Source organism: Lates calcarifer, linkage group LG6 (genome assembly GCF_001640805.2).
Source record: "Lates calcarifer isolate ASB-BC8 linkage group LG6, TLL_Latcal_v3, whole genome shotgun sequence".
Lineage (NCBI taxonomy): Eukaryota > Metazoa > Chordata > Actinopteri > Centropomidae > Lates > Lates calcarifer.
In genome coordinates this window covers 16,338,411-16,365,704 of record NC_066838.1, presented here as the reverse complement: position 1 = coordinate 16,365,704, position 27,294 = coordinate 16,338,411, and the positions used below count along the sequence as shown (strand labels likewise).

Here is a 27,294-nt window from a genome sequence, read left to right as displayed (position 1 = left end):
CCCTGAGCTGAGGTATCTGTATCAGCATCAGGAGAAAAAAAGTTTGGTGCATCCCTATTTAAAATGTAAGAGCACATGTTTGAGGGCTTTTGTTAGAAATTGAGTTCAGCTCTCCGTGTAAAAAGAGCTCAAGTTGAATCCTTCATGTGCCACTCAGATAGCTGGAGAGTTTGATCGGTGATGGGATGCTTCACATCAGATAAAAGCTATCAAGAATAGCAAAACTGCCCCTCTCCCCTCCCTCAGCAACTTCCACAAGGCTTTTTTTCAAAACCACCACCTCACAACCCCACCACTATCAGCTTGAACTGTAAGAGGGGATGACATCCAACTGAAGAGGCTGTGTGGTACTATAGATAAGGCTCCCTGTGTTCTTATCCTCACTGATTCTACACTGAAGAAGCCCTTTCTGGTTCAAATCAATTACAGTAGGCTGTTTAACAGCTTCCCATGGATTTTCTTATTCACACTCTAGCACGAGTATAATGACCATGACTAATCATTCTACTTTGAACGGAAATGCATCGTAAATGCAGCACACTCACATTTAAATTCTCATATGAATAAAATACCACAAATAAACTGTAGAACTACCAGATTTGTTATTGCAACAATGGCCTTTTGTACAAAGAAAACTTAACTATCGACTTTATATTTTGTCACATCATTACTAAGCGGAGTGGTAAGTGGGGAGAAATAACATTCTGGTGATTTACATTTCTAACTGCACAGCCTATTCATTTAATGAACTTATCAACCAACCTTCACGTTGATTAAACTATAAATTTTGTTACAACTTAAGCAACCAATGAGCCATTAGGGTGCTGTCATTGTAAGACATTGCTGGTCTCATTAATCAACTAAGGCCTAAGGACTAGTTTTGTGAGTCACAAAGACAACGTTGTGGCACAGAGGCTCGTATATTTTTACAATTTCCTCAACCAGATATACACATTTTCCCCACATTTTCCAAACATAAAATCCACACACATTTTCCCTGTATGCAGAAAATAAACAGCCAAAATTGACAAATAGTGGTGACTGTGTTTCCTAATATGAGATCTTGTGTGCACAGTGGTCTAGACTGTGGAGAGTACAGGGAAGTGGTTTTGTAGCTTCTCAAATGATTTTTCTCACATTCTCTGGCCTCTAAGTAAACATGCCATGCAGCTACTCTCCTTGCACACAGAATAATGTTTACGTTTGGGTCCCTGGCATTATGAGGATTACGAACTTCACATGTGCATTCCTGTGAGCCATGTGACCTCTTATCCGAACATGTCTGAGGTCACATTAAAATATACACTGGCCAGAGCAAAGGATAAAATGAATTAATCTTTGGGATGTCTGAGGAAAATTTGCTATCAAGTTGTTAATCACTTACTGGATGACATCTCTCCAATTCCTCCTCCTCCTGTCTCTTTCTCCTCCTCACTCATTGCCTGTTATCAGCATCAGGTAACCAGACTCAATATGCTTCAGTAGCATATTGTCGCAATGTTGTTTCTTTATCCTTCCACTGTCCTCATCTGTCAGTAATCACTCCCCCAACTCTCCCTCTGTCTCTGCCCTGTTACACTCTTCCTCAGGTAACAAGTTTTCGTTCTGTCACGCCTGCCTCCTGGTTGCTGGGATTTGGTGCTATGCTGGAGTCTTTGCCGTGGGTCCCCTGTCTGGCTGGGGAGAGTATGGGGCCGAGCCGTATGGTACAGCGTGCTGCATCAACTGGCATGCACCCAGCCAAAGCTCTGCAGCTATGAGCTACATCATCTGTCTCTTCTTCTTCTGCTACATCGTGCCCTGCACCGTCATCTTCCTGTCCTACACATTCATCCTGCTGACCGTCCGGGGCTCCCGCCAGGCTGTGCAGCAGCATATGTCCCCACAGAACAAGATCACCAATGCACATGCACTTATCATTAAGGTAAACACTTGCTCTAGGCACACTTTCCAAAATTACTATGCAATATATTCCTAAATGTGTTTACATGACAAATATATTTAACATGTTTTGGTATCTCTTTTCAGCTTTCCGTGGCAGTTTGCATTGGTTTCCTGACAGCATGGAGTCCATATGCTATTGTGTCCATGTGGGCAGCATTTGGAAACCCAGCAACTGTACCACCCATGGCTTTTGCTCTGGCAGCTATCTTTGCCAAGTCCTCCACCCTCTACAACCCCATTGTCTATCTGGTCTTCAAGCCCAACTTCCGCAAGTCCCTGTGTCGAGATGTAGCCCAGTGCAGGAGCACACTCTGCAGATGTCTGTGTCAGCACAGCTCTGCACAGAAGGGAACTTGCAGGCAGTCTCATCACAAAGAAGAGTGCAACTCGACAAGGTTGTCCAATGGGCTACCAGAGAACCACAGGACCTGCAGACACTGCCCTTGTCCTGATATAGTCAGTGGTAACAGAGAAAACCTTAAAGACTTCAGCCCACACCAGACTGCCAGGATACTTAAAGGATCTTTGCACAGTGAGGTGGCTGTCAGTCAGCTCTCCAACGAGATGCAGAGCGACTTCCTCTAAAGAAACAAACACAGTCAGACAAAGAGAAGGCGACAAAGAGAAGGCGAGGAGCAAGAGACAGCAAAAACTAATTGCAAGTTAAGGAAAAGGGAAAATGTAATTAAAACAAAAAGGTCAAGATTGATAGAAGGAAAAAAAGAAATAAAAACTAAGAACTTGTTTCATGCCTCAAATATATGATACTGCCAAAAACCATATGACTACAAGGTTAGAAGCCAATACAGAAGGATAAGTGAGCCAAACAGCCAACATGCAACCACAAATGTGTATCAAACCTGATCAACCTGATCACTTTGACTGATCAACATTAAGCAAACAAGACTGAGAATCCATGGAGTCACAATGCAAATTAATTCAGGCTGGATTTAGAGGGGGGAGCTGGTATTCAAACTCTGTCCTCCCTAAACTACCTTTTATGTATTTTTACAAGTACTGTATTTGATGATGTATTTGATGTTATAGGTATTTATTCGTGCATGCCTCAAACTGAAGGACCACAGGGTTGCTGCTGTCTTCTAATAGGAAATTAGTCATGTCTCCTCATTCCTGAAGATTAATGATAAAAGCTTTGAATTAAGCCCCAGTTAGTTCATCTACAGTGTGCCAGCCTCTACATTCATCTACATAAACTAGGCCCATTATGAAGTTAAGAACAAAGCACTGAGGTAAAAAAAAATTGCTTGTTACATGTGTAAAAATGAACATGAACATGTTAGCCCAGGGTTACTGTATTGATCCCTCTGCAGAGAGGAGTTGTCAGTGTCAGTTTTGCCTAATCTGCTGTGTCTGCACGACTCAATTATAGAAGTAGAGGACTTTGTATAACAAAGTCTGTGACACTCAGTAAGCTCTATTCTCTCCCAACATACTTTATTTAGAAGACAAAAAGGTTCAAGGTAGTGACAGACAAGCAGTTTGAGCATCTAACCAAAAGCGGTGGCTCTTAGAAACACAGTGAACAAGACAGATGAGTAGAAAAGAAAGTTGTCTTCACACATTGGCATCTTTTATTTTCCAGAGGCTGATCAGGTACAATCAGGTAAATATCTCATCCTAAAAAAGACCACTGCAGCAGTCTGAAGTAGAAGGATAATTCTATCTTTTTCTTACATCTTTGGGTCTTACTGTCATATTTCTGGTTCCGAGTTTTATTGATTATGATAATACAGTCTAACAAGGCAAGAAACAAATAGTCAACAGGTTCAAAAATAAGCTAATATTTCAGCCATATTACTGTACTGAAACCATGTTATTTTAAACCCAAAGTGCAGGTGTAAAGCAGATAACAATTCTTAAGACAAAAAAATGTGTGTGTATGCCACATTCCCAGATTTCAGCAATTAACTTTAGGATGTTAAATATTACCAACAACAATGAGGGCCAAACCTATGAAGATAAGACCCAAATTTTCTTTTAAAATGCTCAGATTTTAGTGAAGCTTGTTTGTGTGTGTGCATGAAACTGAGAGAAAGAAAAAATTGTGGTGTTTATTTATACATGTACATGTGTGTGTGTTTTTCAAATGTGCCTCTGTGAGCATGTTCTTTCATGGGAAGAAGTACAAGTATGCAGTGCTTAACAGAAGTTAACGTTGTATCAGCAAATTCTATGGGGTCTGACGCACAAACAACAAAAAAAGAAAGAAACAAAGAAAGAAAAAAGACTGAAATGGGCACATTAAACATGTTCCTCGAGGCATTATAATAAAAGAGGAGAAATTAACTCAATGTCTATGCATGAATATAGGCCACTTGCCTTTAGTTCTCCTCTTGCCTCTTTGAAAAGAGAGGGCTTGTTGTTCAATAAAACTATTTGTAACATGAGACACAAGGCTTTGCCTCAGCACCTGCCAAAATTAGTTCAATAAAAAAAATGCCCAGCGAGCATAGTTGAGCTTAACCACAGTGTTTGTCCAACAAGCAGTTTTATACTTTCCCCCTGGCAGCATAGGTCATCAAATGGAAGTACAAAAAGACCTGCCATGGACAAGATTAATTAGATCTGCTCAAGCACATGTTGTGGTTGACTGGTGTGACTTTCATACTATGTCATGATTCCTCTCCTTACCACGGTGAGAGGAAAGACTGCAGTTCTTTGCAGTTTCCACAGAATACCTGAGCATAAAAGCAGTTCCCATTTTGTTCTCTCACTTTGTTATAAAATAATTTGCTTTAAGTCATGCAAAACACCCATGTCAGCACATGTGATGCATTCTGCTGCTTGGCTGCACTCCTTGAATTACTGCTCTAAAATTGGTAGTGACTGCTTCTTGAAGAAATTGATACCAAACAACCACTGCCACCTGAACTAATACTCCGCTTGGGCTTTTCACACACTTAGCCCTGGGGAAAGACCCTTGTTAGCTCAGGGCTTACAGATCTGTTAGCTGTGGGCTTATGCTGTGTTCAGAACGGTATTAGCATTGCATGAAAAAAAAACATAGCCCCCATCATTCATTTCAATGAGGCCACTATGTTGACGCAGATGTCTTCTGCAGAAAAATACATCAACAGCAAAAAAATTGAACCTCAGTTTTTGCCATAATGCCTCCAGTAACACACTGTACTGGCCAATAAAAAATGTTTACCCCCTAACGTTGAGACAAAGGATAAATTGTCTCAACGTTTTTTTTGTTGGCAACTGCCGCTGTTCTAAGTTCAAACAGTTGTTCCTGTACAGTGTTTTTGTTGTGTGATCAACCTTCAAATTCATGGATCGATTACTTAAACAAGCCTAGAGATTTCCCACATTCAGAGTTTACAATACCCCAGACCATAGCATAGTTAATCCTGACTTTTCATGGTTATTCTAAAAAAAAAACTAACTGATGCAGTCATTTAGTTAATCAAGGTTTGCATAAAAGCAACACTTGTTGGCATATGCTGTGTGTTCTGATAACAGAGATACTCAGAGTTGTGATCATGTGTGAATCTTAACCTGAGGCTAAGAAGTGAGATAAGGTGAAGGAAGCCTAAGGCTTTCTGTAGCATGAGTTAGTTTCAGCCCAGTGCCAATAAATCTACATGTGAGGAGCCTTACTGCCATAGAAAAGACAAACGGGCCTTTCCACTGACAAAGTCAAAGATTCTTATCAGGATGATATCTTCATGTTTCTTTCATTTATGTAACTTAACAACTATTGTATACAATTACATGGATTTACTGAGTAGCAGCTCATTACAGTTTCTTGCTCCAAGATGAACCTAAAGGTGATGACTAGTCTACTAACTACATATGGTACAATTGTTTCTCTGGAGAAAAGCTGTATGATTGTACTTCCTACTCTGGTATGTCAAGAATGATCCTGGTTTTATGTTGGCTATAAGTTTTAGGGAAAGAAGGGTGTGAAAGCTCAAGGATCATTGAAATGCAAGAGGAATTTTTTGCTCATCATGCTGGAACCAAAGGTTATAGTCACCTTTACACTCACTGTCAAAGCCAAAATGTTTTTTTTGGACACACTCGTATTTTTCTAACAATATGCAGGTTATCATGAAAAGAAACATATCAAAGACTTGGCTTCCAGTCCTGTGCTGGACCGCCGTTGTTCTTGGGCAAAGATGGACATACAAACCAGGAAACACAACTGTGAAAATCTGATTTTGATGTCTCTTTTTTTCTATTCTGTTCTACTCAAGGAACAAATACTGCAAGCACCTGGGTGTATATTCTGTATCACTAGCCATTCCCACATGGGTCACCTCCACTGGCTTAACTCATTCAAAACAATGTACATATATATGTATATATCAGATGTCAGGGATTTCACGTAGACATTGGCTTGCATGTATGTAGTTATTATGTGTATGTACAGATGCCAAATTTAATTCATCATAATATCAGCCTAAATCTATAAACAGGGGGTGGAGAAACCCTTTGCAGTGTCTTGAAATGGGGGATGGTGGATTTTATTTTAGTTTTTTTAGCTTTTAACTGGTGGCTTTCAACTGGTGTTTCCATCTTTTTCTTATTATAAAAAGGTTTTAGTGCAAAACAGCTTTCAGGTTTGTGGCTTCCCTCACTAAAGCTGGAAACTGTTTTCCTTTAGCCCTTTTAATAGCTGTGTGAGAGAAGGAAAGACTTAGCTGAACTTATATCCTAATAGCAAGATAAGTAATATTACACAGCCATAATGGCCATTACAGACTATTATTACTTAAGATCCATTTCCCACTGTGGTGGTGTTGGGTTACACAGAGACACAATAATCCAAAGTGGAAATTTAATCTATTATGAGGTTATTGTATATGCCGCTTCTATGAAGGTGACTGTTTCTACCTCCCAATTACTCATGGAATGTATTTATGGCTCTTGTTGTTGAATCTGGATTTGAGATATGCAGCATTTAATATTAAGGAATCCAAGAAGCAGAAGTGTTTGATGTGATTACAGCTGTTTGGATGAGCAGTTTACTGCAAGTACTCTTAATTATGGAGAAATTAAAAGAGCTGATATGACAGATGTGTGCATGAAACTGCCGGAGCTAGATGCAATTATCATTTGCCCTTGCATCAAGAAATCTTCTATTGTCACCAGTACAATGTGAGGCATCATATCAACACTTTCATTAAACATGCTAATCTCAACTTTCTTTACTTTGTGAATCTTACCTGTCAAGAAGCAGCCTGGGAAACATGACAAAGACTTTGTTAATCCCCTTTGAGACATGAGACTCTGAATCAGCAGAAACTCCTCATGCAGTATTTATAATGGTTTATAACGCACTTACTGAACTCTCTAAGCTTACACTGGGTCTGAATGGAGTGATAAATCCTATACGCACTGCCTTCTATACATCTGTGCTAATCCGCTGTAAATAAAGTTGAATGCGATCAGGAGGATACAACTAGAATCTGAATCTTCTGACTGCAGCTGTAAAGCAAAGTCTTTATATGAATCCCTATTTTCCTTTTGTCTTTGTAAAAGCAAACAATCTGTCCTCAGGATATTTGCAAATTTAGACTGCACTGTATTACGCTGGTATATGTAAATACAAATACACACAAACATCAGAACTTTTGCAGCCCCTCTCCCCCAGTTTCTAAGACACAAACAAGGCTGAATGTAATGTGTTGTACATATATGTATGTTTGTATATGGGGAAAAAAAGTATGTCTATCTATATACATTTTAAAATATTATTATTACATTATAATTATTGAAATGATTATTGTTGTCAGTGAAGTTTCAGATGCACTGTGAAAAATGTTTACATCTTTTTTTTTTTTTTTTTGGTTTAAAAAATATTTAGGATTGTATGAAAAGTGTTAAATACATCTATCCAAGGGCATATCACTTGTTCTGGGGTAAAATGGAATGATAAATAAATACAATTCAGGACTCCATGAATGAGATTATCACTAGTCATCAGTTTTATCTTCCTTTTCTTTAATTGTTTTTAATCAGACAAGGGGGGAAATACATGCTGCAAGCCCTGGTAAAGCAGGAGGGCCCTCACATCTCCCTCCATATAAATGGAGCGCTAAACCCTGTACCAGAAACAAAATAAGCTATACAATAACACTGAACATTTTAATATTTACCATTTTTTATCTGGCTCAGTGAATTTTGATCTGATCCCTACAACTAAATGGCTCAAGCTGATAAGATGCCTGATTTGTAGTTCTGAGGACGCCGGTTCGATTCTTACCAAGTACCAGTAAATTTTGAAGTCCAACACCCAAAGTGAAGAGTGAAAAGCACTCCGAGAAATGTTCCTAGTCCAAAAGGTTTGCCTCAGACTCATATATGCTCTAAAATGCATGGTGGGCAAGCTGATAGTACGTAGTAGTTTCCTAAAAAATTATATCTCAGAGGTATGAGGTTTTCACTGAACAGAATAAAATCATACAGACAGACATGTTGTCATTGTTCTTGTGAAGCAGAGAATCACTTCATCGCAGTTGCAATAAAAAAAGCAGTGTCTTGTCAGGGTCTCATTTCAAAGCTTCACCAAATAGTGAATAGTTTTTTCTCTCCAAACTTCTCTGTTCCACCACATCATTCATTTAACATGTACTGAGAAAAACTATCCACAGCTGCTGTTTCTATTCCTGCTCTATACCTTTCCCACTCACTTTGTCCTTGTACACCTTGCCTATTGCATTAGCCCCGCAGATGTGGGTGAGGCTGAGAGCAGTTGTGGTGTATGCAAACAGATGGACACGATCTGGCTGCCGCACCTTAACAAGATGCCCCCACTGAGCAACCATCTGCCAAAACATCCACACTCTGCCAGATTGGCATTAGTGCAGGATTTCAGGATGGGGAGTTATGTGTGAATATGAGCTGGTCTGCTGCAGCCAAGTACAAGTTTATGTCAATCATGATTCTGTGTGATTGACATGAGCTTTACTAGTGCTTAAACTGATATGAAAGTGTTACACAAGGGGCCTCATTTATCAGCGTAATGGCAATCTTTGCACGAAAATACAGAAACTGCAAAAACTGTAAACTCACATTTCTTAGCATAGAATGTGATTTATTATATTTTTATATTACTGTTTAACAAGACTAGGTTAAAACCTAGTATATGGATGGACCAATGTGGGCCTGAAAAATTCTGAATCCTTCAGCACCACAGTCTCTCTCTCCTGCCAGGCTGCTGACAGCGTTGTCAGTCTGTGTTAACTCTCCATAACACAAGCAGCTGCCTTACGAACAAGTCATTTTGACAGAGCAGTGGCCAATGGGCAAAAGTCCAACAGCACCAACTTCATCAGGCCAGCCAGCCAACCAGCCAAACAGCCAACCAACTAGCCAACTCACTCACTCACTCACATCATGTTTCTACAGCTGGCCCCACTGTTATGGTCCAGCCAAAATTATATCCTAGAATTTATTGACCTTATCTGTTTCAGCAACAAGGCAAGGACATGCTCCGACTCCATTATTTTGTATTTTGACTTGTCTCTACATCTAAATTGGGCATGTGTCATATTGTGTAGATAAATATCTGCTATTTGTCTGCCTCCATTTATCAAATATCAGACCAATTTTAGACAGTGGAGGACTGTCAGAGCAGGAAGAAAAATAGAGACTTTCTTCTACAGTCTGATTAAATTTGGCTGCTATTTACATACACTAGTACTAATTATCTCAGTTCCTCCACACAGTTCCACGATGAGCACATCATGCTACTGATGATAGTCATGGCGACTGATCAAAATCTATTGGCACTTAGTGTTTATAACAATAGTGTATCATGACAGACATTTTCAGAATGGCCATTCACAATGTGATACAAAGGATGCTTTGCATTTCCATGAATAAAGTAACAAAGTAGTTAATAAGATTTCAAAGGCAGCGACAGCAATTACTCTAACACAGGTCCTTTCCCAAATTCACTAACATGTCACTACTTGTACTATTTTTCCCAGTGTAATGGATTCTTCTCACACTTGGTTTAATATTTTATCTTACTTGTTCACGATGTCTCCTGCATTCTTGTTTATCCCAGTGCTTCCACTTCTCATAATATGAAGATGTGTCTGTCGGGACCAAAGCCAGGCATCCATTCCCCGAGGGCAGACTCCCTGAAAACAAACATTCATTTAGAACAACTGTCCCTTGTCTTCACTCCCACAGTGTGCATGGTATATTGAACCAAATTGCACTACATTGCCAGTATAAATGATTTCATCTTTGAACATTAAGATCCAATCTCCCATACATACATGTGCCATCCACTAACAGAGGATATCCGTCTAATTCGATTCTGTGCCTGGCAGAGTATTGAATTAGACAGTATTCAAATATACAGCCATATCACATCCCAACTAAATAGCAATTTCCAGATGTGCAAGTTATAGCCACTGCTGAAGCTCTAGTGAAAATGAATTATCTTTCTGTTAGGTGCCAACAAAACATGACAAAATAAAAACCAGATAAATAACATATTTACCCTTGATATTAAAAAGGGGACCAATACTGTAATACAATGAAATCACACTTAAGATTTACTCCTGAAACCAAAGACAATACTATTTTATCATATTTTATTTCATGTTTTGTTTCATTTCATGTTATTTCGTGTTTCTTATTGAGTCCTCTGAACAGCATCCAAAACCCAGGGATATCCTCTTATCACACCTGTCAAAATAATTAGCTCCCAAGCCATGCACACACTGATATGATTAGTCTGTTTGCTGAATTTTGGATTTAAAACAACATTTACACAGGTAACCCTGAACGTTCCAATAAACTGTTAATGCCTTGAGAATACATGTGAATATTAACCGTCATTCAAAATACACTGATCTCATCATTATGTGAGCATCGTCTTTGCCTTGGTAGTGCTTTTATGGATTGTCTTTGTGCCTGAGACACAGTGAGATAAAATACGCTTTGAAGTGTAACAATTTGATGTATGAGATGTTTTTAAACCAGCTGATGATTACACCACACTCAAATCAAACCACACTTTACCAGAGATAGAACAAGACATAATGACTGCTATGATAAATAATTACTATGATGGATGAACTATCATGAGCTATCACAGGTCAAATAATTCATAAACTATGGCATGCTTTGAAAAATGCCCAGTAGTAATGTAAAGTAAGTCTGGTTTATATAGGAGTAAATGGGCTAAAATATGCACAACCACCAGCATGATCCTTCAAATTTCAGAATGCAATAGTATAGTACAGATAAGCAAACCAATCTAGAGCTACAGCTGTGATAACAACTCTATGCTTAAGGCAGTAAAGTAAAATTATACAGTGTACACTGTCCCCTGCATCAACTCTTAAAAGATTATTACTCATAAGATCATTACTGCTTTTTAGATCAGTAATTAATTAAAGGCCTTATAATTACTTTTGCAGTAGCCTGCAAGTCAGATTTTTAAGATGGAGTTGCACTAAATCATGCTATACACACTGTAATGTAATACATGCCCCAAAATATTCTTAACATAACTATTAAGGCAATTATTTTGTTATTATCTTAGTGAGTATTTTACGTTATTCTCTGGCATAACTGTAGTTAGTTATTATTCTTTATAATTTTAGGTGAGTTATTATCATCCCTCAATTCTCTCTACGATACAAAGAGCATTTCTCCCCTTTCTTTTCTTGACTGTTATGATAATCTATGGTACATTTCTTTCTCTTGTAAGTAGTTGATGAATTGATTTATAATGACACTGATATACCATGTGATTTCCATGATTCAGGGGGAAAAATGGAAACCAATTGTGGTTAAGTCTGTCCAAATGACAAGGACATTATGTAAGGAAAAGACCTTCCTTTGTTCTAATTTTTATGCATCATTTAGTCAAATTTGGCATATTTGGACCATGAAAAGACTGGCTTTGTGCATTTTTCACAATCTTGGAGCAAAAACGATGTTATCCTTTAGTTACGGAGAGGTGGAGTGAATTACATCTGAGAGGGGTAGAATGGGATGTTAGAAAAAAAAAATTTAATCTATGTGACAAATGTGCACAGAACAAAGGTTATCTCAGTCTGAGGAGTGGTGGTTTGTTTCTTTAAGTTGATAGGGACATTTTTCTAGATGGTTATTGTCCAATAACTTTGCTTGATTCAGATTATATTTTTTTTTAGTTGATATGATTACTGTAAAATATTTAAAATCCCCATAGAGGCTTTATCATATGAAGGATAATAAGAAAGCAGTTTTTATAACTGCTGTTGACGTTGATCACAGAACACAAGTAAACAAGACAAGAACTCTACACGAAGGCAATAAAATTAAGGGATCATCAAAGTCATTAGGATTCAGCCTCTGGGAACAATGAATATCTGTAAAAAGCTCCATGTAAATCTGTCCAGTAGTTGTTCTAACATTTGAGTCTGAACCAAAATGTGGACTGACTGACACTACATCCCTACAACTCTGTGGTTGGCATGGCCAAAAGTAGTTTAACACTGTAATGTTATATTATCAGTAGTTTTGGTTGTATTAGAGTGTCTTTACCAATCTATTTCAAGCAAAAGATTTTTTAATTTAATGGTGAAAATGTATTAACATATTAAAACATAAACATATTAAAGTCAACTCTTGCTGAGGGTGTTTTGTGCCTGGTCTTTCTGTAAGTTAATATTATATCAAAACCTGTGCAGCTACTGACCCACTCATTTTCGCACTCAATTATTAACAGATATTCAGAGGTATGAATTTAATACCCTGGACCTCAGTGCACAATTCATTACTTTTTTTGGTGCTGTTAGGATCCATGACTCTACGTTAGTGGGTTCATATTGTAAAGATGAGCTGTTGTTAAAATGTTTTTATGTTCAGCTGCAACTTTAATTAACCGTTATATTTATGCTGCTCGAACACTGATGGGAAAGACATTGTGTTATCTAAACAGGATATTGATTGAATGTTGTCCTCATGTATTTTAGCAATTATCCAATTTAGAGATGATCTGTGATGTGTCATCACAGATCATTATACAGATGTGCTCACAGCCTTACTTTCACCTGAGAAAAAGTCATGTGTCATTGACACATTGTCATGCCTGTGTAGAATAAAAGAAGAACTAGAAACAAAACAGTTGTATGGGTTTTTTTTTGTTCAGATTATAGTTACACAGCACCTGCAACAAATTTATGGATGAGCATGTGCCTCCTGATGATTACCTGCAATATTTCCATAAACACATTCCTGATTCCTGAAAAACTGCACGAGGAATGATTCCACAACAATCAGCATGTGTTACTCATACAATTCAAAAACAAGACAATGTTTGTAATGAGATGGTATAATGGCATATCAGTGTCAGATGGGATTATCCGGATAGCATACTCAGACAAAGAGAGCATTTTTAGTTAGTCATGCTAGTGGTGTAGCTCTAGGGATGGAAATGTGTGTTCCATCATTGTGGCCTGTGAATCCTATAATTCAATCCTACTTGGGATGAAATTTGATTTAGAGAACTTCTCTCTCTCAAAAATGAATCCCAATGACTTTGACGATCCCTGAATGTTTCATCTGGAGTTGTCAGCAGGTAAAAAAATATTCATATATTCTACATGTCCTACAAAACCAGTGACCAAAACATCAGCTGAACTTAATGCGTTAAACTGAGCCTAACTACACATGTTAACCAGCCTAGCTATATTATGATGAAGTTGGGCAAAGTGTGACTCTGTGACAACACAGAGTCAAGACTGTTAAGCTGAATCACAGATGCCCTGAAAAGACCACAAATTCTGATTAAAGAAACAACATGAGTTTTCTTCTGTGCCTTCCTGAGGCCAGAACTGTATTTGTTTGTGCAGCAGGGAAAAACAACTTGAGGTCATCTGGCAAAAAAGGTTTAACAAGGCTCATACTCTGATAACACAATATCATCCAGCTGGGAAGATGCTGCCTTGGCAATTCAAATACATGCAAGCGCACATTCTTGGTTGATACAGCATCTCTCACCTCACCATCGCTATCATGAAAAAGTTGTAAAAAGTTGTAAACTCTATTCTGTAAGAATTGCAAATTGTTGTGCAGCGTTTTAGCATCTGAAAAGTCTTTAAATACTTAGTCTGTTTCTCAAACCAGACTTCCTGGATCGCATATCACAACTTCAACAACGCAGCCACCTGCACAGTTTTAACACAGGGCTGTTTTCAGTCTGAATTCCTGCTAAGGGTCATCATTACATACTGTTTTCCCATGTGCGCTGCACGTCACAGTATTGAAGCCACATATTTAAGCCAAGGTTTTAAAAAAAATAAATAAAAAATACAAAGACAGCAAAAGAAACTGGATACATAAGGTAGTCCTTTGTTTGTTTTCCTCCAGGCAACAGTAAGAGAGTGAGTCTGTGACTCTGTCATTGAATAATCACTTTTTACATTTTGCTGACCTTGTACACTCAGCTGACATTCCTCATGGTGGATTTAATAATCTGAAAAGTACAAATTTAACTGGATTAAACATTTAAGCCTCAGGAACATCTCGAAATAGGAACCCGTGAACTCTAACAGACGTGTGTTTGTGTGTGAGTATGTGTGTGTGAAAGATCTTCAGAGGTAAGAGTATGATTTAGGACAGTGCTATAAATATTTTGTAAACACAGAAAAGAGACTGGACTGTCTGTAGGTTACCTAAATGTCAGATGAGATTCAGATTCAGATTCTGCTGTCTCTCTCTTGCCCTCATGAGAAAACAGGTGCCCCTCTTAGCTACATGCACTGCTTCCTTACTCTATATTCATCTTTTTTCATATTTTCATATGCCACTCAGAACTTCCTTCCTATAGTAAAGCAAAAGCTGCTTAACATCATGCTTGCATCTATATCCTTTTCATTAAACCTGCATCCTTCAAGAAGTCAAACCAAAAGCTACATTCCCTTCAATCTTCTGCTAATTCTATCAGTTGCCACTACAAACTGCTGCTTTCCACTTTCCAGCACTCATATCTCTAGGTCTCAATTTTCTTTCCTCACTATACATCCAGCACTTGGCTAGAAGATGCTTGTCTGTTTCCATCAGTATTCACCCAATCTTGCTGGATGCTTCCCCATAATAATAGTCAGTGTTTTGTTAAGATTTGATTACCTAATCTAATTATAAACCCCTGTGCTCTGTTTCTGCCAAACGTCCTCGGTGTATTTATTTTGACTCCAATTTAAACGCATTGCTTTGTTTGTCTATTTTATATACCTACTGCATATAATGTTTTGGTAATGTATTAAATTACAGCTCACTGTGTACACGATAATTCTTCCCAATTTACTGTGTTCCAGTACAGTATGTACAGATACAAACATGCAGGTACAAGGAAACAAGATGTGATCTTAAGGAATAAGGGGGTAACAACTACAGAACTTAAAAAGTATTTATACTTACTTTTTAACTAACGGGTATCTATTCTAATTTGAGCTACATGAGCATGACCAATTTTGATCCTGTGAAATAAAGTTTCTCAGTGACTGTACAGTGTTTGTGTCCTTTACTGTTCATGACTGCTACCCTGTGAGAGAGCATAAAATCGATTATCTTCCAAAACTGCCTTGGCTGTTAGATGGACACTCCCGGTTTGTAGTCCAGCTATGTACTTGGTCATATCAAAAGCTAACATAATCCCATAACAACAATAAACAGCCACATAAACCTGTACCATCTAAGCTTTCTCTGGTTCCCTGTAAATACAATACTGCACCAATATTGTCCCTCAGCATTATCCAGTGTCTTGTCTGCTGTGTCAATGGTGATTTTCTGTGTTTCCTATAAAGCCTTCTTACATTCCCCTGAGAATGTGTCTGGATTTGCTGCATCTTGTACATGTGGTAAGGACGGGGAGACTAACGGAAACAATAGAAATGTTCACAACTGTCACAGTCAGAGAGTTTGTTTTTCCAAAGAGAAAAGCAACAAAGAAAGAAAAGCATCAGTCACGCCTCTAACTCAAAATACTACATCTTAGAGTTGCACTGCAGTGAAAAAATAACCATCTCTGTCTCCTCTACAATCGGGGATTATTGTAAATCTTAACAGTAAACTGTTGCTGTATAAACCCTAGGAACAGATACAAAACTTAATGCATTAGTAAGTTATTAAATTCCATTGTAATTGCATTAGAAATATGTTGACACGATGTGACACCATGTCTGCATTTAGATAATAAGCTACAGGAATAAGCAGACTGCAATGGAAATCAGACTGCCTGGAAAGTGTTTTTTGCAACCAACTCAGATCTGTTCTGTGTGTAATTGAACCAGGCACTGGAAAATATTATGATTTTTATTCAGTGCTTTATTGGCCATTGGTCACTGAAGTCAAACATGTTGCACACAGCAATCTTTGTCGCTCTGATAACTTCACACATCCGGTCTAATTTTTGGGGATTGGTATAGAACTGAAGCATGGAATATACATTTAGTCTCCACAATAAAGAAATGCACCATTACGGGATGATCAATTACGCAGAGGTAAAAAAAAAAAAAAAAAAATTTAACATAACATTAAACTGAGTGCGAATAAAGAATAAACTGTACCAAAGCAGCAGTAGTCATCATACCATGTTGCATCCATAACACTGTCATGATGTCATAGTTGGACAATCACTTTTAAAGAAGCGTGCCACAGGTTTTTCATATCACAATCATTTTATCAGTCATGGAGGTTACAACTCAGCCTGTGCCTCACAGTTCACGCACAGAGCACTGCAGGAGCAACAGAGCGACAGGCTATAAACTTTACAACGAGATCTTGTCTTGAAATGACCAAACCACGGAGGACGGAGGACAGAGCAACAGAGCAACAGAGCAACACAGATAGTGTGAGTCACTCCAATTGCCTGTTCTGAGAGCGGACACAACTAAAGCTGAAACGTCCGGTGTTATGACGAGTTAAAACCAATTGACAGTGTCATCAGACTGGCAAGAGAGATAACTGAGCTGTGACCAAGATGCCAACAATTCTGCAGTGTTTCCACTATACATAATATGTAGCAGCAGCCCACCACGGGAAATTATTGCTGCTGATAAAGTTGCAGGTTGAGCTGAGAAGGAGAGAGAAAGAAGAGAAACAAAGAGAAGATGGTAGAATGAACTAGCTCACATTAAGTTAGATTTGTGTTTGTATTTTATATTTTCTACTGGGACAGATCCTGTTGAGTTTTAATCGTCTGTGTCTGTCTCTACCGGCCCAATCTCAGTGTATCAGCATTTGAAAAATCATCACAGGCAGCAGTGTGATTGAAATAAAGTTACAAGAGAACGTAGTGCTACTGTTTGTTCTGTGATCGCAATTAGATTTTTTTCCCAAAATTGTTCAGCCCCAGTGGCCACTCATCTGTTTCATGCTTATGTTTAGGGTCTTGGCGCTCAGTTAAGGCCAGGGAGAGACTGTGGTCTTGCACTATCACAGAAAAAGTCTGCAGTGACTTGAAGCATGAGACCTGATGTGTTTTATATTGACATTTAACCTTTTTCCTTAAACTTAATGAACTAGTTTTTTGTTGTGTAAAGCTCTCAGCAGTATCAGGTGATCTAAAGCACTACTTTACTGCTTCCTGAGTGAGGTGACCTTGCGTCTGGTTGTTGATCATCCAGCTTGTGATGAGTGACGTCAAATGTTTTGGACAATGATTTCTCTGTGTGTGTACACATACCAGATCATTTTACTGTGCTTCAAATTCAAAGGGATGGCTAATATTTTTGAAATAATGATGTGACTTACTCCCTGGTGGTGATATCAGTGCTTGGACATTAGCTGTGGCTACAGCTCCTGTGGTCAGAAATGTTCCAGCAGCTTGTCAAACATACAGTAAATAAGCCTGGGTAGGTTAGAGTGGGGATTTTCACATCTTTGGGGCACACACAGTTCAAACAGTTACATAGAAACCTTAAGACAATGCTCTGACAGGTCATGAGGCTACTCTTGGGTCAGTTTGGGTCAAGTATGCTCCAGAAAGTCTAGACAAGGGTTTTCAAACTCTGACACTGTAGGTCCATCCTCAGACAAAATTGGGAAAACTGCACCCTCCCCCAACAAACTTAATAAAAGTGTTTTTGTTGTCTAAACTGAACCACAAATAGAACGCAGGCTACAGACTGTGGACTCCCAAATCAAAATCCTGCTCTTTGCAAGCACACTATCCAACATGGCATGAAGTGAGGCATGTGCTATTTTTCAGTTGATTCAAGTAGTATCAGTTGATTTCCTGGTGGGCCCATTTATTCCAGAGTAATCTTAAGATATATATGAAATGATATAACATAAAGGGACTGAGGAAACTTGTAATTTGCTTCTCTGACAGTGAGATAACTCAGCCGTCTCTCCTGTGCATCTCTATATCATTGATTAAAGTAAACAGATAACAGTCATGTCAGTGGTCATGTGATCACTGTTACTGCTAGGGTTGCAAAAAAATTTGCAGAATTGCAGGTTAGCCTCTAACAGGGACCTTAGATGTAGATGTATCTTGCAGCATAATCTTGGTTAAAACAACCAGATTTAGAGCAAATTCAGCTGAATTTCTAACCCTGCTCTGTGCATTCCTCCATCACATACACAGGTCATTTCTAAAATCCTGCTCACTACAGCAGGACTATTGAAGCCACACCACTGCATCTGAGCCCACAGACTACATCCAGTCAAGTCTGTTCTTCATATCATAATACTGGGCTCAATATATTTGATCTGTGCTACTAAAGTCTAACTAGCAAAAAAATTATTCAAAACGTGTTTATACAGTAGCTGCCTAACCAGTAAATCAGAGATGCTAAATGTAAGTTAGCTAACACCATTTCATTGACTATTTGAGCCTGTTTCTGCTCGAGGTCTCTGCCTCTTAACGTTTTCCTTGCCACCGTCACCTAGTACTGCTCATGGTGGGAACTGTTGGATCTCTCTTTGTAAAATTACAATATAAAGAGTATGGTCCTGCTCTATGTGTTCAGTGCCTTGAGATAACTTCTGCTATGATTTGGCCCTGTATGAATAAAAATTGACTTGACTTGAATTTAAGAGGCTAGCTATCATGGTGCTGGCCACCTCAACTGTTTCTTCTGCCAGTTTTCTGTTCATAGTGGCGACTTCTGATTATTTTCGATTAGCCATATCACTGTCTCTCAGTACAACCACCCTAGCGTATGATTCAGTTTTTACATTTCACTACCACTGCTTAACAGCAGAATAATAATTACCTCCCATATTAACTGCTACTGCTCGAAAAAGTGACAACAAAATGGCACAAGTAATGCCACACTGACTGTGGTTAGGTCAAATTAAACCGGTTATCAATACTTTTTTGCCCTTCAGTTTGTCTCTCAGGTAGTGGTTCCTTCCTGCCTGTGTTCCCCCACGTACAGCAAAACCCAAATTTATCAAGGATCTATATAAGATACTAGATGAATTAATTAAATTGTTGTATTCTCACTTGATTAAGACTTAAATAGGAAGAAGGTTTATTGAACCATTTTGAGAGAATGGTTCAATAAGTCTGATAATGGAAGAAGAAAGTTCAGGACGTATTATGAACTAACCCCCTGGACCCTGGACTTGGACCTTACTGATCACTTTGAGTTGTATTTTATATGTTTTGTATCATCATTCAAGTCAATAAAAACTGTATTACATATATCTTACTGATACACTGACCCTCTATACAACTGAACTGGACCAGTGTTCTCCTGTTGGACCTGATCACCCAGGTGGATTTTTATGACTGGCAAACCAAGAAAAACTAGCCTGCACAATTTATCCATTTACGTTCCTAGGCTTTCATAAAATCAGATGATCATCAGCCGTCAGTCACCAAGCTGTTGCTTCTTGTGCTAGGGTTAATATAATTTAGCTAAATTGACAGAATTTATGTGCTGTACCAGAGCACACAGCACTGATTTATGATGGGGTAGTGGCATGATCCTGAGGTTCAGCCAGTTTTCTTTTTTTTTTTTTTTTTCCATTATCCCAGCCCCATGCAGGATGTATCTGATTTCCTATAAAAGCCACTAGTGCCATGACAATGCAGGTAGGATATCATCTTCACATCAAACAATTTTCTGCAGAAAATGTCTTCCAGATGCTCATGACAGCTTCTCAAAACCTGAGTGCTCATGATGGGATAGGAACATGTCAGTGCAAGGTCTGACAGTGATTCTGATCTCTCTGGAATAATGCCACAGGAAAAATGCATTCTGCCTCCCAGTGATTTCCACTAGAGTGGAAGAAAACTGTGGTCACAGGCAACAAATGTATATTAAAATGAAATACATGTCTGGAAGCCGTCTGTGACATTGTGCCTGAAGTGGAGCTGGAGTGCCGGCTGTAATGCCTCCTGCTGTTGAGTGACATTGACACACTTGCAAAGAAGGCTTCCCACCAGTAGTGTTAGCTGATCCAAGCACTCTTTATGTCTGGCTGTTGATCATCAGGCTTGTGATGAATGAGTTTCATGTCCACCAAATATTTTGGACAATGACTTCTCTAAGCTACTGTGTTTTTTGATAAATGGACTTACTTCCTGGTAGTGAAATCAGTGCATGGACATCAGCTGAGACTACAGATCCTGTGGTCAGAGATGCTCCAGCATCTCAGCGGCAGACAGAAATATGACTTGGGTAAGTTGAGGTGGAGATTTACATCAAAACCTTGACAATTAAAAGTTTGTTTCTCCTCTTCAGCTCCGACCTGTTTTCAGCCTGAGCCCTTCTGGAAGAATCAGACTCATATATTATCTGATCTGACAGTTCATGAGGCTACTCTTGGGTCAGTTTGGGTCAAGCATACTCTGGAAGGTCTAAACAAGGGATTTTCGAATTGTGACACTGCAGGTCCCCCCTCAAACAAAATAAAGACAGCTGTGCCTCCCCAACAACCTCCTTCAAAACCGCCCCAAGGTAACTTTTTTTTGTTGTTGTTGTCTATATACAAGGGTAAAACACAGCTGACATCATAAGGACTGACCTGAACTCTATAACACCATCAACTCTTTATGGTTCATTTCCAGCCAGTATATACAACGGATTATCAAGTTTAAATATAAAATTACCTTCATCAGTGTAGCCTTACTTATATTAACCAGAAGATGAGGCAAACTTCAGGCAACAAAAATAACTGGCAACAAATACAAAGAGGTATTGATACTGTGGCAGGTGCAACAAGCGATATTTTAACAGCGGACTAAAGCATCACCAAAGCACCCAACACAAAGATGTGTAAACAATATAACACAACAGCTACAGCTCACAAACACACATCAAAGCAGAGTTTTACACAATGAGTTTGTTGTACTCACCTGTTTGAGCGTGATTCTCGCGAGTCTTGTGCGAAGTCCTCCTCAATCTGCTCCACGTTCAGCTTCCTTACGCGTTCATTCTAAATGTTTTAAAAAGCTGTCCACTCAACCAGTCTTGTGTCACCGCACTCCGCAGTTTTTAAACAATTTTCAGTGAAAGAGCGGCCGGAAGTCATGATTGTGTAAGCTTTTAACAATCAAAAACAGCGAGGCGGCCTCACACACACCTCATGGGGGGGCCCCTGCTGAGGGATGAGAGTTACAGAAGCCCCGTGTGTGCCTGTTTAATACGCAATTGTCGGTGTGTTTGATTTGTGTTTCTCGGGATGCTGGCAGGGTGGTGCATTGAATCTGATAGATAACGGTAATGCAACCTTTTTTTCTTTTGCGTATGCCGAGTTAATGCTATCATTAACCATATCCCATAAACCCTTATTTTATTACATTATTGTGCATTTCTTTTTGTACTGTTCACAAACTACCAGGCGGCCCCCCTACCACCGCCTGAAACTCCACTAGTGTCAGGCGGCAGCTCAGTGCGGTGGCACCGCTTTCTCTCTCTAGCCAGGCTGCTGTTACTGATTTGGCTTCTTTCATTTGTTTGATTCTCACATGGTTTATCATGACTGTTTTAGGTGACTTGTTTTTACTCAATAACGGATGCAACTTGAAATTTATTGAACTAAAGTGCTTTAGATACAAAAACAAAAGAAAAACAGAATTACTGATTTTCCAAACATTGATGTAAAATAAACTAAAACAACTAAATTACAACAAGTACAATTAGAACGGAAAATATATTCATTATTATATTCATGGACATCAAAGAAGAAGATATCCACGGAAAGTCACACTGGATCTAAAAATGTGTGTATAATGTCTCTCTGTGTGAGATTCAACTGCAATAACCAATTTCCTGTTGTTTTTAGAACACCTCGCCCTTTCACCTCAGGCAGTATCTTTGCCTGGTCAAAATCTGGACCAGATTTTGTCAAACTCAAAAGTCAGTGCACACACAGACATGCATGTGTTGCTACATCATTCTATTCTCCTGATATCTTTTCTTGCAACCTACTAATGAGAGATTTGATACTGGAAGAAATCAGCATATAAATTATGGATACACGATGTATATATTATGAATTTAGTCTTCCTTCATTTATCTTCCTGACATGCATACCATCTATAGGAAGCTTTGACATTAATGCAGCACATTTTTACACGACTGAATGGGCATATTGTACAAACAAGACAACAAGCACCCTGCCAAATTATGCTCCTATAAGCAGGAGCATGTTCTGTACCGTATGAATGCAGCAGTTTTACATAATCGAGTGTGTGTGTGTGTGTGTGTGTGTGTGTGTGTGTGTACGTACAGAGGCCATTGCTGACCCTGCATCTTTCCTTACATCCGCATGTTACAGCACTTCCATGTCCCGTCTGTTACTGTGACAACACCATATGTTTCTTTCTCTATCCCTCTCTTTTACTCCCCATTTAATTTCACCCCACATTCACAGGACCCAAAATGATTCATAATTCCCACTACAACTGAATTTCTAAATAACCTACTTTCACTGAGGACATTTACATGCATCCTAGTATCCCTGTGATGAGTCACATCCTGTTCATAATCATATTTGGGCTATGATTACAATACCTGGAACACAGTAAATTGGTTAGTTATCATGTTCCTGTGTATGCGATTATGACATAATCCAGGTTTGTGATTGGCGTCTTTGACTTGAGATCACCACTTGCTTCATTAGGTTTCTCAAAACCAACTTACAGGTCTCTGAAGTCAGGATATGATGTTTATATGTGCAAACACATGAACAAGGTATTCCAAAAAATCTGATCATACCTGGAATAGTAATGTGCATGTACTCTTTAAGACATTGACCTGTCCCTAGTTTGTGAAATCTGACATTTCCAAAAGGAACTTTAGATTCTCTGAGCTGTCATATATAAAAGTGAGAAATATAATGTGGACATACTGGAACAGCTTAATGACATAGTACAATTCAGTGATATCAGAAAAAATAAGTGCTGTATTTTAGTCTTCATATACCATCATTTGTACGACATCTTTTCTATTCATCATATGTAAATGAGAACTCAAATACAAAAAGAAAGAAAGCAGTGTATTTACACCCCATTGGCTATTCAAGTCTTTATGTTCTGTGATATCTTCATCTCCTTTCATCACCACATCCTTCGTTCATCCTCATTTCTATGTGCTGAGGTGCTGCACATCAAACACTTCTCCTAGTGCCAAATTAGGTAAAGTGGTATGACGCAAAGACACAGTTGTTCATGATAAGACAGACAGACAATGCATGTCTTCTGCCTGCCTTCTCACAGTCCTGAGAAACTATCCCCTCATTATTATGTGATAGTGAACTGATGAGGATTCCAGCTGCCATACAGGCTACAGCTTATCTCCTGTGTAGGGATATAGTTTCTACCCCAGATAGCTATATGTTCAGCCTCATGGTGGGGCGACTCCTGGTCTTAATCTCCCTTCTCACTCATCTACCCACAGCTTATCTCGACATTTCCTTACTTCTCACTGGACACGTCCATTCTCACATTCATCTGAGCTCCTCACCCACACAGGAGACATGAATTACATGTGAGGGAGAAGGAAGGGCACGGATAAGAGAAAGTTACAATTTCTTTTTGCAAATTTTGAAGTTAGTACTGAACAAAGGGTGTGTATATTTACATCAGTGTGATATTTCCATTTTTCCTTTTTTAATAATTTTGCAAGGGGGCGTTGAGTGTAGATTCATGAGGAAAAAATATGCAACATTACAAAATGTTTTTTAAAAAGTCTAGCAGTCTGAATGCTCTCTGAATGCAAAATAGCTGTACTATGCTCCACTCTGTATTGAGAAAAGCTTCTGCTGCTCCCTTATCACCTCTAAGATAGCCCTGCACTTCATTAAACCAGATTCACCTGCAGTGTTCTTGCTGAGCGTGAACACCACACAAGACTGCTTCCATGCTGAAAGGCCAGTAATGATGCTGAGGTGAGTCTCTTTAACTTTCCACTGAATGAATGCAGGTCTGTTCTACCAAGCACCTAAGCACCATGGCTGTTCACACTGACAGCCACAAGGCATCACTGCCACTTTAATCAATTAAAGCTGCTCTACTGAGACTGTTCCACTTAACTCCTCTTTTACTTGTCCTGTGCAGGGAGAAAAAAGAGAACACATGAGCAGGTAGGACTAATGAAAAGATTAATGACAATCTTGTGATAAAGAAATCTTAATTCTGAGGTGTGGCTCAAACACGAGTAGATTTCATTTACCCTATTTGTTTCTCAGTTAAGGTAGTTATCAAAGGACCTGAATGGTCAGTCAACTGAAATGAGTGAGAGTGGAAACACAGCTGCTGAGAGCCAGAGCCAAGCCAGCATGGCTATGTTGCTACACTTTAAATGATTGTGTGTTTGTGCCCAGACTGTTTATTATTATTTTGCTACCTGCACCAAACCCAGAACAGCCATAACTGATTTATTGATGATGTTGTAAGTATTTCAAAAGCAACAGTTTATAGTTTATGTATCTATGTAGGTGTAAATGACTCATCTGCTGTATCACAGGAGGTTCATAACATTTTGTTATTCAAGGTGTTATTATAACTGTCAAATCACTGTTTCAGAAAAATCTATACATGTGTGTGACCAGTTAAAGTAAAAGAAAAAAACACAAACACGTAAAGTGTCTTAATGAGGTGCAGCTCCACTACGAGCCACCAGAACAGCTTCAGTGTTCCTTAGTTTTGATTATCCAACTCTGATGGTGTTTTGAAGATGGTCTTCCTCCAAAATCTCCCAAAAGGGTTTAGTTGGGTTGAGATCTGCTGACTGTGGAGGCTATTGCATATCATTTTCAAACCCTTCAAGACTCTTAGTCTTGTTTAAATATAAAGTGTGTGAATAAATATGAAAACCTCAACAGTTATAGAACATAAATAAAATGTGATGTATATAATATATCTTACTCCTGCATTAAGTCAGTATTCCTTAGTGACCCGAACCAAAATACAACCAGTTACTGACTTTTAACATTGTAAACTATTTTCGTTGAATTTAGCTATATTTATTTGCCCTAAAACTATATAGAATAAACTTATTGTCTAATGAGAGAATGCAGTGAATGTACACTCAAGCTTTGGACAGAAACATCATACTCCCAGTGCAACAAATCCTCCAACCTAAACAACCATATATGCCCTCAGATATAACCCATAGGAGTGAGAGAGATCAATGTGCCAGCAAGAATAATGAAGAGGAGAAGTCTGTTTACACACAAAAAATACTACCAGTACTGACTGTCTCACATGGAAAACGAACAGTGTTCTCTTGTGTAGTAAAGACCCATCCATCCACCCCAACCTCCTCCTAACACAGACTTTGTCAGTCTCACCTAACATCCTCCTTTGCTCCTGTCATAATTACTACAGCCACCTAATAATAAAATATAACTATGGGTCACAATGAGCTGCTTGCACAGATGACTTATGGGGTCATTTTTTACAGGGAGACAATCTCCTACTGTAACAGGGTGAACTTTATGGGAGTGTGGAAAGATCTGGGCTATAGTTTATCTGTTTTCATGCTCCATGACTCAGCTGCAAGTCCGACTGGAGTCACAGCCATCAGGCCTACTTCTCCTCCACCCTCCCTTTCCTGCTTCTTTCACCCAACCACTTTATTTCCTGCCTACCCTAAATCTCTCAGTCAGTGTCCCTATCTCATCCTGTCACTGTCTCTGCCTCTTCCGCTGTCAGTCCTCGTCTCACTCTCTGTCGACACATCTGTCTACGGCTCAGTCCATTTCTGTGGATCACTCAGCCCTTTTAGCTCCTCTGGTGACTGCTTCCATTGATCTTCATCTCCTCCCTGTTCTCCTCCCCCCATCTCCCAGTTTCTTCTCATTTTCCAGCATATTCCTCAAATTCCATTTCCCCTCTGTTGCATCACTGCACTTCATCCTTCTCATCATTTCTCATCACTTCATTTTATCGGCAAGTGTCTCCCGTTGGCTCCTCACCCATCAAGCAAACCAAAACCAAACACTTTTGCTCTCTCTCTGGTTCATAAACATATACACACAGATGCACACAAACACACACTCCCTCTTGTGTTCACACACAGTGATCCTTTAACACTTTAAGGCTTTCCACTCTGGTGTCTCCTCTGAGGGGAGCACGAAGATATAGCATGTATGTTCTCCCTCAGCGCTTACATAATGCACATCTTATATAACCAATTACAAAACATTTCTCTATTTCTCTTTTTATCTGTTATCACAGTCAGTGTAGTATTCATATGATCAAAACTGATCTTCCTCCCTGTGCTACTGTGTAAAATTAAGAGAAAGCTCAATTTAATAGGTATATGTGTGTATGAATGCTACAGTGATTGCATATGCTCAGTCATTTTCCTGCTATAACTTCAGGGCAGCCCACACGACACAGCATGCTATGATTCTCCATGACTTCTTCATTATGTATAATACATGGATGCAAATTCCCTTAACCAAGCTCAGGACAAGGGTGAAGGGAGCAAGATTTACAGAGATATAAATCTTGCTCCACTAGATACACAACGTATTCTCACACATGAGCAGACGCTTTGCCAAAGAAAAAGGTTTAAGTGTACCAGCACTATGTGTCTTTTTCTTCTATACATCTAAAAATCACATCATTTTCAACTCCTGTAACCAAACCATCCACTGTGCCCTTCCTGCAGATCAGTGCTTTGGAGGTTGGAAGAGAGCAGTGTGGGGCTGAAGTAAATGAACAGTGATGAGCTAATCACACAGCCTACCAAACAGACAGAGAGATCAATGTGCCAACAAGAATGATGAAGAAAAGATGGCTGAGACTGCCTGTTTGCTGTTTCTCTCTCTCTCTCTCTCTCTCTCTGCATGTTTTTGTCTCTACAGCATAAATTGATAATTTGTCTTTTTTTTCTGCTCTGCAGAATAGATTTTTTCCACAGAAAAACTGTTTTGAGGCATCAGTTTTTGCTC

At 39.0% G+C, this 27,294-nt stretch overlaps 1 protein-coding gene and 1 long non-coding RNA gene across 2 annotated transcripts in view; one reads left to right on the top strand and one right to left on the bottom strand.

Moving 5' to 3' along the window:
- The window catches only part of opn7b (opsin 7, group member b), a 55,446-nt gene extending 47,077 nt beyond the window's left edge, over positions 1-8,369 (top strand). The window contains exons 5-6 of the mRNA XM_018668218.2: positions 1,590-1,924; positions 2,029-8,369. Coding sequence (XP_018523734.1) covers positions 1,590-1,924; positions 2,029-2,529 — 836 coding nt within the window. The 3' untranslated portion in view covers positions 2,530-8,369. The remainder of the gene's footprint in view (positions 1-1,589; positions 1,925-2,028) is intronic.
- The window catches only part of LOC108877954 (uncharacterized), a 28,082-nt gene extending 6,591 nt beyond the window's left edge, over positions 1-21,491 (bottom strand). Inside the window, exons 1-2 of the long non-coding RNA XR_001960177.2 lie at positions 21,245-21,491; positions 9,952-10,064 (exon numbers count right to left, since the gene is read on the bottom strand). This is a non-coding gene — a long non-coding RNA (uncharacterized LOC108877954). The remainder of the gene's footprint in view (positions 1-9,951; positions 10,065-21,244) is intronic.
- Positions 21,492-27,294: the final 5,803 nt, after the last annotated feature.